Below are 11086 nucleotides of genomic sequence, written 5' to 3'. Positions count from 1 at the left end.
TTGTATGCAGTCTTGTCAAACCATTTTATTGGTATTTAAAATATCCAAGCAACAGACAAGAAGGTGCTATATTACATTAGTTTACATTTGAAGTTTGAACAGTGCTTGTCCGAGATGAAGATATTTGTTCTTGGCATTTATAGGGATGGACGTATAAATGGTTTAAAAGGAAACACTAACAAGGAAATGTGTATATATTAAGTATTCTTCACAAAAAAAAAAAATCATTGAACATTTTTTAAAAGTTTGTACTTTCTACAAAAGTGACTCTTGACCCCAGTCTTCCAGTTGATGTGTGTGTAGAGGAACTGGCAAGGAGTTGATTGCACAAACACACACAGGCTCTCTGCACAGACATGTGGGTTGGAGCCTTGCGATGTTTCCGTGTCGCCCCATACGTCGTGCTCCTCGCCTAGGACACCTCCACCACCTGCCTCAGCTCATCGAGCAGCGGGACCAGCTCCTTCTCCAGGCTGATAATCAGGCCTAATCACAAGACACCAGACTAAGACCAGGCACAGGAACAGGCTGCCTCAAATCTCATCAGATTCACACAGGGGTAGGCTGCAGCCATATCAGTACACATGATCAAGCGTGTGTTAAAAAAATATATTATATAAACACTTTCAAAAAGGCAGTCTTACCTGTATTGGCACTACTGCTTGCAATAAAGCTGATCACCAGAGGTAACCGGTTGAACTGCACAATCTGACCGAGAAGTGAAAAATGGGATATTTTCTTAGTTCATTTATTTAGCAGATGCTTTTATCCAAAATGCACAACTGTGACAGCAGGGTCAGCCAATTGGGGTTAAGGGCCTCGCTCAAGGGTCCAATGAGAAAATCACTCTGCAGACACTGGGATTTGAAGTGGCAGCCTTCCGATCACGGGATGAGTATCCTAACATGCAGAGCCACACACCACCCCCGCCTGGCCAACAAGCAAGGATATCAATGTTTGTTTTTTATCCTCTGCTTGACCAAGAACTCTGTAATTAGCAATAATATAATAAAAATATGCTCTTCAATGTAATTGCTATAGTCCTATAACATTTTCAATAAAGAAAAACGATTTCCCCCTTTTCAGTGGCTGTACTTACAATAATTTAGAGCTTATTTTAGAAATTGAAAATGGTCACCAAGAGGTATTAATGAAATCAAAACCACATCAGTTTGTAAGATGCAGTACTGAAAAAATATGCCATTTAGTACTGTCATCTTGGAGCAGTGTTTCGCAAACTGGTCCTCATGGACCTCCCAGCCCCCAGCAAAAACATGGACTGTCTGGCAGGGAGCTGGGAGGGAGCAAAAACATGGACTGTCTGGCAGGGAGCTGGGAGGGAGCAAAAACATGGGCTGTCTGGCAGGGAGCTGGGAGGGAGCAAAAACATGGACTGTCTGGCAGGGAGCTGGGAGGGAGCAAAAACATGGACTGTCTGGCAGGGAGCTGGGAGGGAGCAAAAACATGGACTGTCTGGCAGGGAGCTGGGAGGGAGCAAAAACATGGACTGTCTGAGGGTCCCCGAGGACTGGGTTGAGAAACACTATCTTGGAAGACTCACCTGCTATGAGGACAGGAACACAGGATTATGTCGAGTGCCCTTGTATCGATCAGTATGTGGCTTCATCTCTAAGAGACTCAACCAATACCAAGAACAGGTACCGCACACCATGACTGAGCTGTCAGAAATTTCACCAGAAACTCGAGTCTGTCAGCTTCTTCTGGTCTCTTCCATAAGCACATTGACTCATCTGACAATATGTACCATCAATATTTGCCATATTCCTCATGAACTCAAATATTGACTTAATTTCAGTAGTTACCTGTATATTTGTTTTGTGAGAACTTAAACATTTCATTGAAATATGTGTTAATACAACATAATCTTACATTACTGTTATCTGAAAAATACAATGGAAAGATACCATGTGGGACATTAACCATACAAAATGAGGGGAAGTCATGTACATTATTAAGAAAATTACTCAGACAAAGCAAAAGAGGATGGTAAACTGGATATGTGCCCAGTTGACTAAGGGGTTCACCTTTAGATGTGTGTGGTTTTGAGAGTCTTAAGTGGCCACTGAACCAGGCTTTATGACATGTGTGACACATAAACTGGCTCACCTGGTACATGTTGTAGTAACAGATGATGCTTTTGTTTTTGGAGAGTCCCAGCTTGCTGCCTTGGTCTGTTGCCAAAGCAAAGGTAGAAAGAAACCCAGGCCTGAGTGCGTAGTCTGGGGCGCTGTCATTGGCAACTAGAGACAGGGAGACAGGCTTTGTATTGTAAACTTCCTCCTCTCAGATGGCTTAGTGGTAATGGAAACTAATGTCAGGCCCACCCAAAATATATGCTATGTTATTTCACCTTTAATTACTGGAACTCCATCTCTGTCAGTCACCACAATTGCGTGCAGACCCTCTACACTGGAGGTCGGAGAAGGGACACACAACAAGAATGATAAAATGTACAGCCTAGTTTCTCCTGCTTACAACATCAGCTGTATTTGTTTTATTATTTATTATTAGTAGAATAATTGTTATCATTATTATTATGTAAAAACAATAAAATGTAATGAAAGTTTGTTTGCTTGGTGCATGAACTTGTCACTTCCTGGCAAGTGATTACAAATATGAAAGTTAACCAACCTTGGCAACTGTTTGTAAAGATATCTTTTCAAATCCTGCAATAAGTAAAAAATAACTACCATTATGGAAATTAGAAAGCGGTCCATTACAACAAATATGACACTGCGACACGTTTATTAAAATGATAAAGGCAAATTCACTTTTATGTTCTACAATGTAGTCATGTTATAAAAAATACACATCACAGTGAATGCCTTGCTAATCATATGACAATTATGAATTCTTTAACCTTATTCATTACAGAACTACCCCATAATAATATACCAGCCAACTATTAACATAACATACATACATACATACATACATCACCCATATTCAAATGTGCTGACATTGTTATTTCCCGGAAGAACAGAACCCTGCAAAAAGAAGAAAAAAAAATCCATATATGTGATAAACTAACACAGCCACCAGAAATGTTTTAATGCTGAAAGCCAGTGTTTTAACTATTAAGCTCACGGTACTTCTTGTTAACCATACAATCTGTTGTCACTCAAACGATCATTAAAACGAATACAATCATATTACTTACTCAAATATCGACGTAAATTATACAAACCCTTATATTTACGTTTTAGGTTTAACAATTTATCGCAATACACACACCCTAGCTCCGCAGAAGAGTTCGGAATAAATGTCACATGACATATAGCTGTAGCCGGAAGTGTTTTACAGTCACACACCAGATGACTTCCTGTTTCCCAAAACGGAAACACAAGCTAATGACGTAAAAGCCGTAATATTTTAATAAAGGTATGTACGAAAATGCATTCTTTCATATAGCTCATAGGTTCTACATTTTATATAAAATTCGATGTTGTCGAAAAATATTTTGTATTATTTTCAAATATTTTGACTAAGAATGCAGTTATTATTCCGGTGTAATAACTATATACTGCTATCGTTGTTTCGGATACATTCTACAACGTGGTGAAATTACGGTAATTTAGTGGGACGTCTAATTCAGAGTGCTGAGATCCACGTGCGGATGGAAGTAGTGTGCTTTCATTGCAGGAATAACTTTTGTTAGGAACAAACGTCTCTGAGAGGTAAGAAACTAGTTGGTGTTGTATAGAATATATTTTGCAGATGTCCAGCCTTAAACTTGCAGAAGAGGCTGTTTGTAAAGTGATTTAGTTTGTAAATTAATAGCTTTACTCCAAGCATATCGTCCAGTAGAGCTATATTGCCATATGTATGTTTTTTGTGTTTTTTTTTTCCTTCACTGTATATTTGTGTTGTAGAAATGGGTGGAGGTGTAACCTTGGCGAAATATTTTGCACGTGTGTTGTATTAATCTTCATGGAATTCATGCTGTCATTGTAGAACGAGGAGTCCAGTGCATATACTTATCCTCTGTTCTTTCCCCCCACTTAGCTCCGTGGGAATATGTCGTTCAGAGGAGGTCGAGGTGGTGGGTTTAACAGGGGAGGTGGACGGGGAGGCTTCGGAGGCCGGGGTGGAGGAGGCGGATTTCGAGGGGGCGGCCGTGGCGGTTTCAACAGATACCAAGACTACGGTCCCCCGGAATATGTAGTAGGTAAGACTGAACAGAAGCTGAACCGCATGTAATGGCACTGGAGCATTGAAAAGAAACAGCGAAGTTGGAGAGAAGGAACTTTTCGGAGTATATCTGAGAAATTGTCTTAACTTGAATTACTACTGGATAATTTGGTATAGCATAATTTATTTTGAATAAAGAATTGATATTTTAATCACACTGCAGTACATTAAGAACAAGTTCACTTTATTGTGATTGTCATGTTCACTTCTTTTTAAATATACTTTTATATATATATATATTTTTATTAAAAAACGTGACAACTGTTCTTGACACACAGGTAAAACAATAAAAAATATGCTGCCCTAGCAGATATTAGTGTCAGGACTTTTAATTTTAATAAAATACCATGAAATAGTTTTATATTGTGAATAATACAGATGATAAAATAATGCATGAATTTTTTTGTCACTCTCTGAAGAGTTGCATTGAAATGAAGTGCCGACATCTGCTGCCTTTCTGAAGTTTGCTTAATAGCATTCAATGTTTAGCTGCATCCATCACCAGCTGACTCTTTCTGGGGGATGGGGGGGTGGTCATAGAGCTGGGGGAGTTCATGCACCCGTGTGAAGATGACATTGTGTGCAAGTGCGTCACGGAGGAGAACAAGGTGCCCTACTTCAACGCTCCCGTCTACCTGGAGAACAAGGAGCAGATTGGAAAAGTGGACGAAATCTTTGGCCAACTCCGCGATTTTGTATCCTTTTATAATTTTAACATTCAAACCTTTGTCCTGTGGCAGTGTTATTCTTAAATGTAACATGACAGTGTTATCCATAAATTGCTCATAGTATATAATTGTGAATGTGTGTATTTGGGCACTTTCACACTGCAGGTACTTTGTTCAGGAACCAGAACTTGTATATGGTACCTGGAGCTTCCGGAACCCATTTTTAGTCCCTACTCCAGACTAGGTACTTTTTGTTCAAACACAAACTGCTGGGGAGGCGCTTACAGCGATCCCTTCCTGATTGGTTGATCACAAGCCCCGGCGCCAGGTTTATCTTAAATATGGAAATACAGGGACAGGATCTTTTTAGATTTTCATTTTCAGTACATCAAAATAGCAGTGAAATTTGCCAGTGCTTATTAGCAGAATAACATTTCATCTTTTTTTTATGGTGAATCAAAGATCAATCTGCTTCCCAGATAGAATAAGGAATCAAAAACATGTCGAGGCTCATATAAATAAAAGACTGTGTCCCATTTTGATCATGATCAATCTGCCTAATTACTAACGAAACGACTTGTTCACCCTCTGTTTTGGGGTGGTGGTGTAGTTTTGTATGAAATTATGTGTGAAGTTTAACCTAAATTCATCTCCCATGCTTATTTAGCATAAAGGTCCCTGTTCCTGTTGTGTGGTGTGAAAGTGACACATGAAAGTGGACAGGAGCTACAGAAGTTCCAGGTCAAGACAGCTCAGGTTCTGGAACTTCAGTGTGAAAGCACCCTTTGTTTTGTAATGGGCAGGCCTCCCGTGCAGGGTGTATCCCAGCCATGTGTCTTATGCTGCCTGGGATGGGCTCCTGGCCCCTCTTGTGACCCTGACTAGGATAAGGATCAGAAAAGATAAGATAAACGGAGGGCAAACAGTTATAGTAATCAGTGTAATGTGTGTGCAGTCATGTGGCTTTTTCTGTCAGAACCCTTAACCGGATGACAGTATTTTTCAGTGAAACTTTCAGAAAACATGAAGGCCTCTTCCTTTAAGAAACTACAGAAGGTAATGTTCTAAAGATTACTGTTTCAGTTCCAGTAAGGCTGGGATAATTTAATAAAAGCTGCCGATCAGCAGAAAATTCACAACAATAACATTAGTAAAAGAACAAAATGATATTTAGTGTGGAAAGTAGCTTGCTGGTTCTCATTGATCTTACCCCGTCCCCCCCCCACCCAGTTCTACATAGACCCAATGAAGCTCCTGCCCCTCCAGCGATTCCTGCCCCGGCCGCCTGGAGAGAAGGGGCCTGCCAGGGGCGGTAGGGGTGGTGGGAGAGGAGGAGGACGAGGCGGCGGCCGTGGAGGTAAGGGAGCCTGCCGTCACAGTGACTTAAGGGAAACTGCAGAACAAGATCCTGAACCCTCTGTGTGTCTGTCTCGTGTAGTTCTCTGTCTGTGAAAACTGTCTGATAGGTTTTTATCTTTAAAATGATGTCATAACAATATGTGCGCATGCACAATGATCACCAGGGCTTAAGATGACAGGTGCAAAAATTTGGCCAGGAACTGGCTTTTCGGTACTATATGGGCATTTACTCACCCACAATTCAATACGCAGATTAGCCTAAAATTTAACTGAGGCACATCACGCCTCCCAAAAGGTAGTAATCTATATAAATTTGCCATATTGTAATGTGTATTTAATTCGGTTGATTCTATTCGAAAATATATGACCTGACATTTTGGCCATTTCGCCCATCCCTGGCACACATGTCATATGAAGGTCACTGAGCACTCCTCAAGCCTGTGCTCTGGGATTCGTTACACTCCATTTGTAACAGCGTTTAGCTCATGATCTTGGCCAGTTACTGCTGGAAGTGCAGTAGCTCCTCGCTGGTTTGAAAGCCACTTGTATTTACTTTACCTGTAGTGGTTTTTCAAATGAACCTGCTAGAATGCATCTCTGGGGGAAGAATGAGTAGATTGTTCTGTAGGTTAGTGGTGGGCAATATGATGATAATTTATGATTGAGCGTTTAAAATTGTGTCCATTTGGGATGGGAAAATATCAATATCAAAATTCAATATACACTATATTGCCAAAAGTATAGGGACACCTGCCTTTACACACATGAACCTTAATGACATCCCATTCTTAATACATAGACTTTAATATGGAGTTGGCCCACCCTTTGCAGCTAGAACAGCTTCAACTCTTCTGGGAAGGATGTCCACAAGGTTTAGGAGTGTGTTTACGGGAATTTCTGACCATTCTTCCAGGAGAGCATTTGTGAGGTCAGACAGTGATGTTGGATGAGAAGGTCTGGCTCTCAGTCTCTGCTCTAATTCATCCCAATGGTGTTCTATCTGGTTGAGGTCAGGGCTCTGTGCTGGCCAGTCAAGTTCTTCCACACCAGACTCGCTCATCCATGTCCTTATGGACCTTGCTTAGTGCACTGGTGCTCAGTCATGTTGGAACAGGAAGGGGCCATCCCCAAACTGCTCCCACAAAGTTGGGAGCATGAAATTGTCCAAAATGGCTTTGAATGCTGCAGCATTAAAGTTCCTTTCACTCTAACTAAAGGACCAAGCCCAACCCCTGAAAAACAACCCCACACCATAGTCCCCCCTCCACCAAACTTCACACTTGGCACAATACAGTCAGGCAAGTACAGTTCTCCTGGCAACCACCCAGTTGCTTCCACTTTGTTGTAATACCACTTACAGTTGACTGTAGAATATTTAGTAGTGAGGAAATTTCACGAATGGACTTATTACACAGGTGGTATCCTATCATACCACACTTGAATTCACTGAGCTCCTGAGAGTGACCCATTCTTTCACAAATGTTTGTAGAAACAGCCTGCATGCCTAGGTGCTTGCTTTTATACACCTGTGGCTACGAAAGTAATTGGAACAGCTGAATTCAATGATTTGAAGGGGTGTCCCAATACTTTTGGCAATATAGTGTATCATGGTACAAAAATGTGATTTTGTATCGTGGTCTCATGATGCATATCCTGTGGTATGAATAACCTCTGTAATAATAAAAAAAAAAAAAGTCTAAGTTATTATGGCAAATCATAACCATTTTTACCTCGTCAGTACAGCAGAGAGAGCCGTGCCCGATGTATCTATTTCACTACTTCAGACTACATGCTGTGGTCTTAAATGAAAGCAGCATCTTTTTCCAGCCTCTCAAACAGTTTACTTTTTGTTTCTAATTTTTGGTTATTACTATGAGAAATTGTTCACCTTAAAATTGATTTATGTGCCTATTATATATTTATTATGCATATTTTTGAGTTTTTATTACGTTGTGCGCTAAGTTTTTCCACACATTTTCTACATTTGCATGTTACTTAACATTTGCTAAAATTATACTCATTATTTTTTCCTAGCCAATAAATTTACAGTATGTACCTTTATTAGCAAGAAAATGTCATATCTTTGATTCACCAAAGTAACATCCTCTAGCAGTTATAACAGCAGAGCAAGTTCGAGGCAAGCTTTCTACAAGGGACATTAAATACTGATCTGTTTCATGGGGGTGAAACGGCTAACTAGTGCATTTATAGTGTGTTTGTTTTTCTCTCGGAACTCGGAAATTCCGAGTTGAGTGACATCACGTCAGACAATCTCCCGTTTGAGCTACCACATCTCGGAACAAACATGGCTGCCTCCATGAACACGCTGCTGTGTGTTGTTGCTTTATATTTTAGCAGATTTGGAGTGAGATTCTTTTTTCCAAGATACAAACAAGACACACGATCTAGATAAAACCAAATTAAAAGCTTTATAAAATGTTTTAGTACATTCATAGTGATTATTCTTTTTTCGAGAGGCAAACAAACTACAAACAAACCAAAGACACTAACAAGTCTGGTAAAAATCTGATATTGCATGCTAGGATACTGTTTACGGTCATGATATGGTATTCTCTAAATCGAACACGTGCAATTACATTTATAACTATTAATGCATTTAACAAAATAAACATTTTTAAAGATTTTTAAAATAGAATTACTGTTGAGTGTGTAAGCCACCATGTTGAAATTACGTCGCGGGAAACTCGGACAAGAAAATTCTGTTCGACATCAGTGTCATAAAAGAGCCGTGTTTCCGACGGGATGTTTTCATTCGAGTTCCGACTTGGACAGGAAAATAATCGAATGCACCATTAAAGTTAAAGGACAGCCTGTTGACTGTCATCACCACACACCCAGTTAATAGGATGTCAGACATGCATTGTTACAAACTCCATGTTATAAAGGAAACTTGTTTTATTTGAATTAAATTTTAAATTATAGTTGTTCACTCAACTTTCCAATGCTTAACAAAATTTTAAAATCTGCAGTTTATGAAATAAATTGAAAAGTGGTAAAAACCTGCGGTGTGCAAAACCTTTTGACTGGTATTGTATTCCGTGTACAACATTAATTGAACAAATAAAGGCACGCTTGTTCTCTTCAGTCGTGCTTGGGTGTAATTTTAATTTTTTTCATGTATAGTTGGTATGGAATCGTACACCCCCTATTGTGCATCAATTATATCAAGAAAAAAAGCATATTGTCCCATTTGTAGTACATTTGTAGTATCCTTGATAAGCGTGTATTGTGATTCTAACCAAAAATATCATGTGTGACATTTTGGCCATATTGCCCACCCATTCTGTAGGTATACAGTGGATAATTGACTTATAGGTCACATTAAAGGTGGGAAATGTTTTGAAATGATTTATCATGGTCTCTTTTTTTTTTACATCACAAAAACCTGGCATTTTAACAGGGGTGTGTGCACTTTCTATATACACTGTAGGTGTAGCGGAGGTAATGGTGTCCTTCATTGTAACGATGTCAAACATCTATTCAAGTCATCTAGAAAAGTATCTCTGAAATGTCTCCAAGGAGGCCTATAAGGCAAGGAATCTTGGTGACACAAACTGGTACTCTGGGTGATTCCAGCAGTCTGCTGTATTTTCCCCTTAATTCCTTAATTCACCTGCCTGCTGCTGCTTTTCGTACAGGTGGCTTCCGGGGTGGCAGGGGTGGTGGCTTTGGTGGGGGTCGAGGAGGCGGCTTTGGAAGAGGAGGTGGAGGATTCAGGGGAGCAAGAGGAGGTGGAGGCGGCCGTGGATTCAGGGGTAAGTTAAATGTTTATGGAATTTCTTGGGGTGAAATAGAATGTTTATGGAGTTTCTTCTGAAATAGTCCTCTTTAGGCTGTAGATCTCCTTAGTGGAGCTGCTCATGAACATTGTGTATGTGAGCCGTGTTTGTTCTGCTGGCCATTTTGTGTCGCATCACTTGACACTTTAAGTGCAAAAGAGTGAACAACTTGCTTGCAAAATATCACTGTGACAGTGAAGTAGTGCAATAAAACAAGGTGACCCAATACTGCAGTAGAAAGTATATTGGATGGTATCTTGTAATGTGCAATCTCTGTACCTGTTAAATATCCATACTGCGTGTGCTGCATACTGTATAGTGCATACTGTGTGTACTAACTCATCTCTCATATTGTAATTCGTGCTGCATATTCAGAGAATGTAAACTTTCACTTTTGCATATGGCATGCAGCGGTGGCTCCTCATCTTATACTTCTCGTAGTTGCTAAACTACATTTCATTGCCTTTGTTCCTGTACCTGTGCAATGACAGTAATGCATGTTTTTTTTTTTTTTTGACCCGGTCTTCACATGTAAGGTCCGCGTGGGTTAGGTTTGCCTCCTGACGCTGTTCTCTGTCACAGGTGGGAGGTGATTCAGGGACACGTCACTCGCGGTCCTGGGTTTTGCTGCACATGTCCGAAGGAGCAGCTCTTCCTCGTCGGATGCTTCTTCCTGGACACGCTGACCGTTTCCCGCCTTACTGCCTTTCGTTTTTAAGTATTGACTGTTCTATCTGTTCTGCCCACCTCACATCTATGTGTACAGTGGGATCCTTTTCTAATTTAACTCACAAGTCATTTGTTTTTAAGCATCATCAGATATTTTTGGGCATTGAAGATAAATGTTAAGGTGTGTCTTGTTGTTTTTAAATTTGGTATGGATGTTTTTTAATTCAAGAATGAATCCTGAATTGTTATAGGTATTTCAGTCAGTACTTTTCCATTGTTTGCCTGCATTGCCCATGGTCTCCTCGTTGTGCCTGAAATTATCCTGCTTTGAAGAATGAAAGTGTTTGCAAATAAAACTTTTGCATATTTTCAGTGCTA

At 40.1% G+C, this 11086-nt stretch overlaps 2 protein-coding genes across 9 annotated transcripts; one reads left to right on the top strand and one right to left on the bottom strand.

Moving 5' to 3' along the window:
* Positions 1 to 10: 10 nt before the first annotated feature.
* LOC111834459 (ragulator complex protein LAMTOR3-like) lies at positions 11 to 3331 on the bottom strand. 8 transcript variants are annotated; one of them, XM_023793772.2, is made up of 7 exons: positions 3256 to 3331; positions 2957 to 3008; positions 2653 to 2687; positions 2372 to 2430; positions 2128 to 2261; positions 645 to 708; positions 11 to 486 (listed from the first exon to the last, which is right to left on the bottom strand). In XM_023793772.2, exons 2-7 carry the CDS (start codon positions 2981 to 2983, stop codon positions 413 to 415), a joined length of 393 nt encoding a protein of 130 aa, XP_023649540.1. In that variant the 5' UTR covers positions 2984 to 3008; positions 3256 to 3331; the 3' UTR covers positions 11 to 412. The 8 variants fall into 8 exon arrangements, with proteins under 8 accessions (XP_023649540.1, XP_023649544.1, XP_023649541.1 ...); XM_023793776.2 differs by having other exon boundaries at positions 2953 to 3008; positions 3182 to 3304; XM_023793773.2 differs by having other exon boundaries at positions 3182 to 3304.
* A 103-nt stretch (positions 3332 to 3434) lies between these two features.
* Positions 3435 to 11086, top strand: gar1 (GAR1 homolog, ribonucleoprotein). The gene is made up of 7 exons (XM_023793771.2): positions 3435 to 3698; positions 4027 to 4189; positions 4753 to 4907; positions 5877 to 5936; positions 6111 to 6237; positions 9899 to 10015; positions 10622 to 11086. The coding sequence occupies exons 2-7, from the start codon at positions 4039 to 4041 to the stop codon at positions 10630 to 10632; spliced, it is 621 nt and encodes a 206-aa protein (XP_023649539.1). The 5' UTR covers positions 3435 to 3698; positions 4027 to 4038; the 3' UTR covers positions 10633 to 11086.

This window comes from Paramormyrops kingsleyae, chromosome 25 (assembly GCF_048594095.1).
Source record: "Paramormyrops kingsleyae isolate MSU_618 chromosome 25, PKINGS_0.4, whole genome shotgun sequence".
In the NCBI taxonomy this organism is placed as follows: domain Eukaryota; kingdom Metazoa; phylum Chordata; class Actinopteri; order Osteoglossiformes; family Mormyridae; genus Paramormyrops; species Paramormyrops kingsleyae.
The sequence above is the reverse complement of the archived record's forward strand: the minus strand, read 5'-3'. Positions and strand labels throughout refer to the sequence as shown.

Excerpts from the sequence above, each read along its gene's own strand:
- LOC111834459 (XM_023793772.2), bottom strand. The coding sequence starts at position 2,983 with ATGTCAGCACATTTGAATATGGGTGAT. Across the intron at positions 2,262-2,371 it reads TGGAGTTCCAGTAATTAAAG|TTGCCAATGACAGCGCCCCA; the intron begins GTGAAATAACAT and ends CCCTGTCTCTAG. Across the intron at positions 709-2,127 it reads GTTACTACAACATGTACCAG|ATTGTGCAGTTCAACCGGTT; the intron begins GTGAGCCAGTTT and ends CTTCTCGGTCAG.
- gar1 (XM_023793771.2), top strand. The coding sequence starts at position 4,039 with ATGTCGTTCAGAGGAGGTCGAGGTGGTGGGTTTAACAGGGGAGGTGGA. Across the intron at positions 4,908-5,876 it reads TTGGCCAACTCCGCGATTTT|TATTTTTCAGTGAAACTTTC; the intron begins GTATCCTTTTAT and ends ACCGGATGACAG. Across the intron at positions 6,238-9,898 it reads ACGAGGCGGCGGCCGTGGAG|GTGGCTTCCGGGGTGGCAGG; the intron begins GTAAGGGAGCCT and ends CTTTTCGTACAG.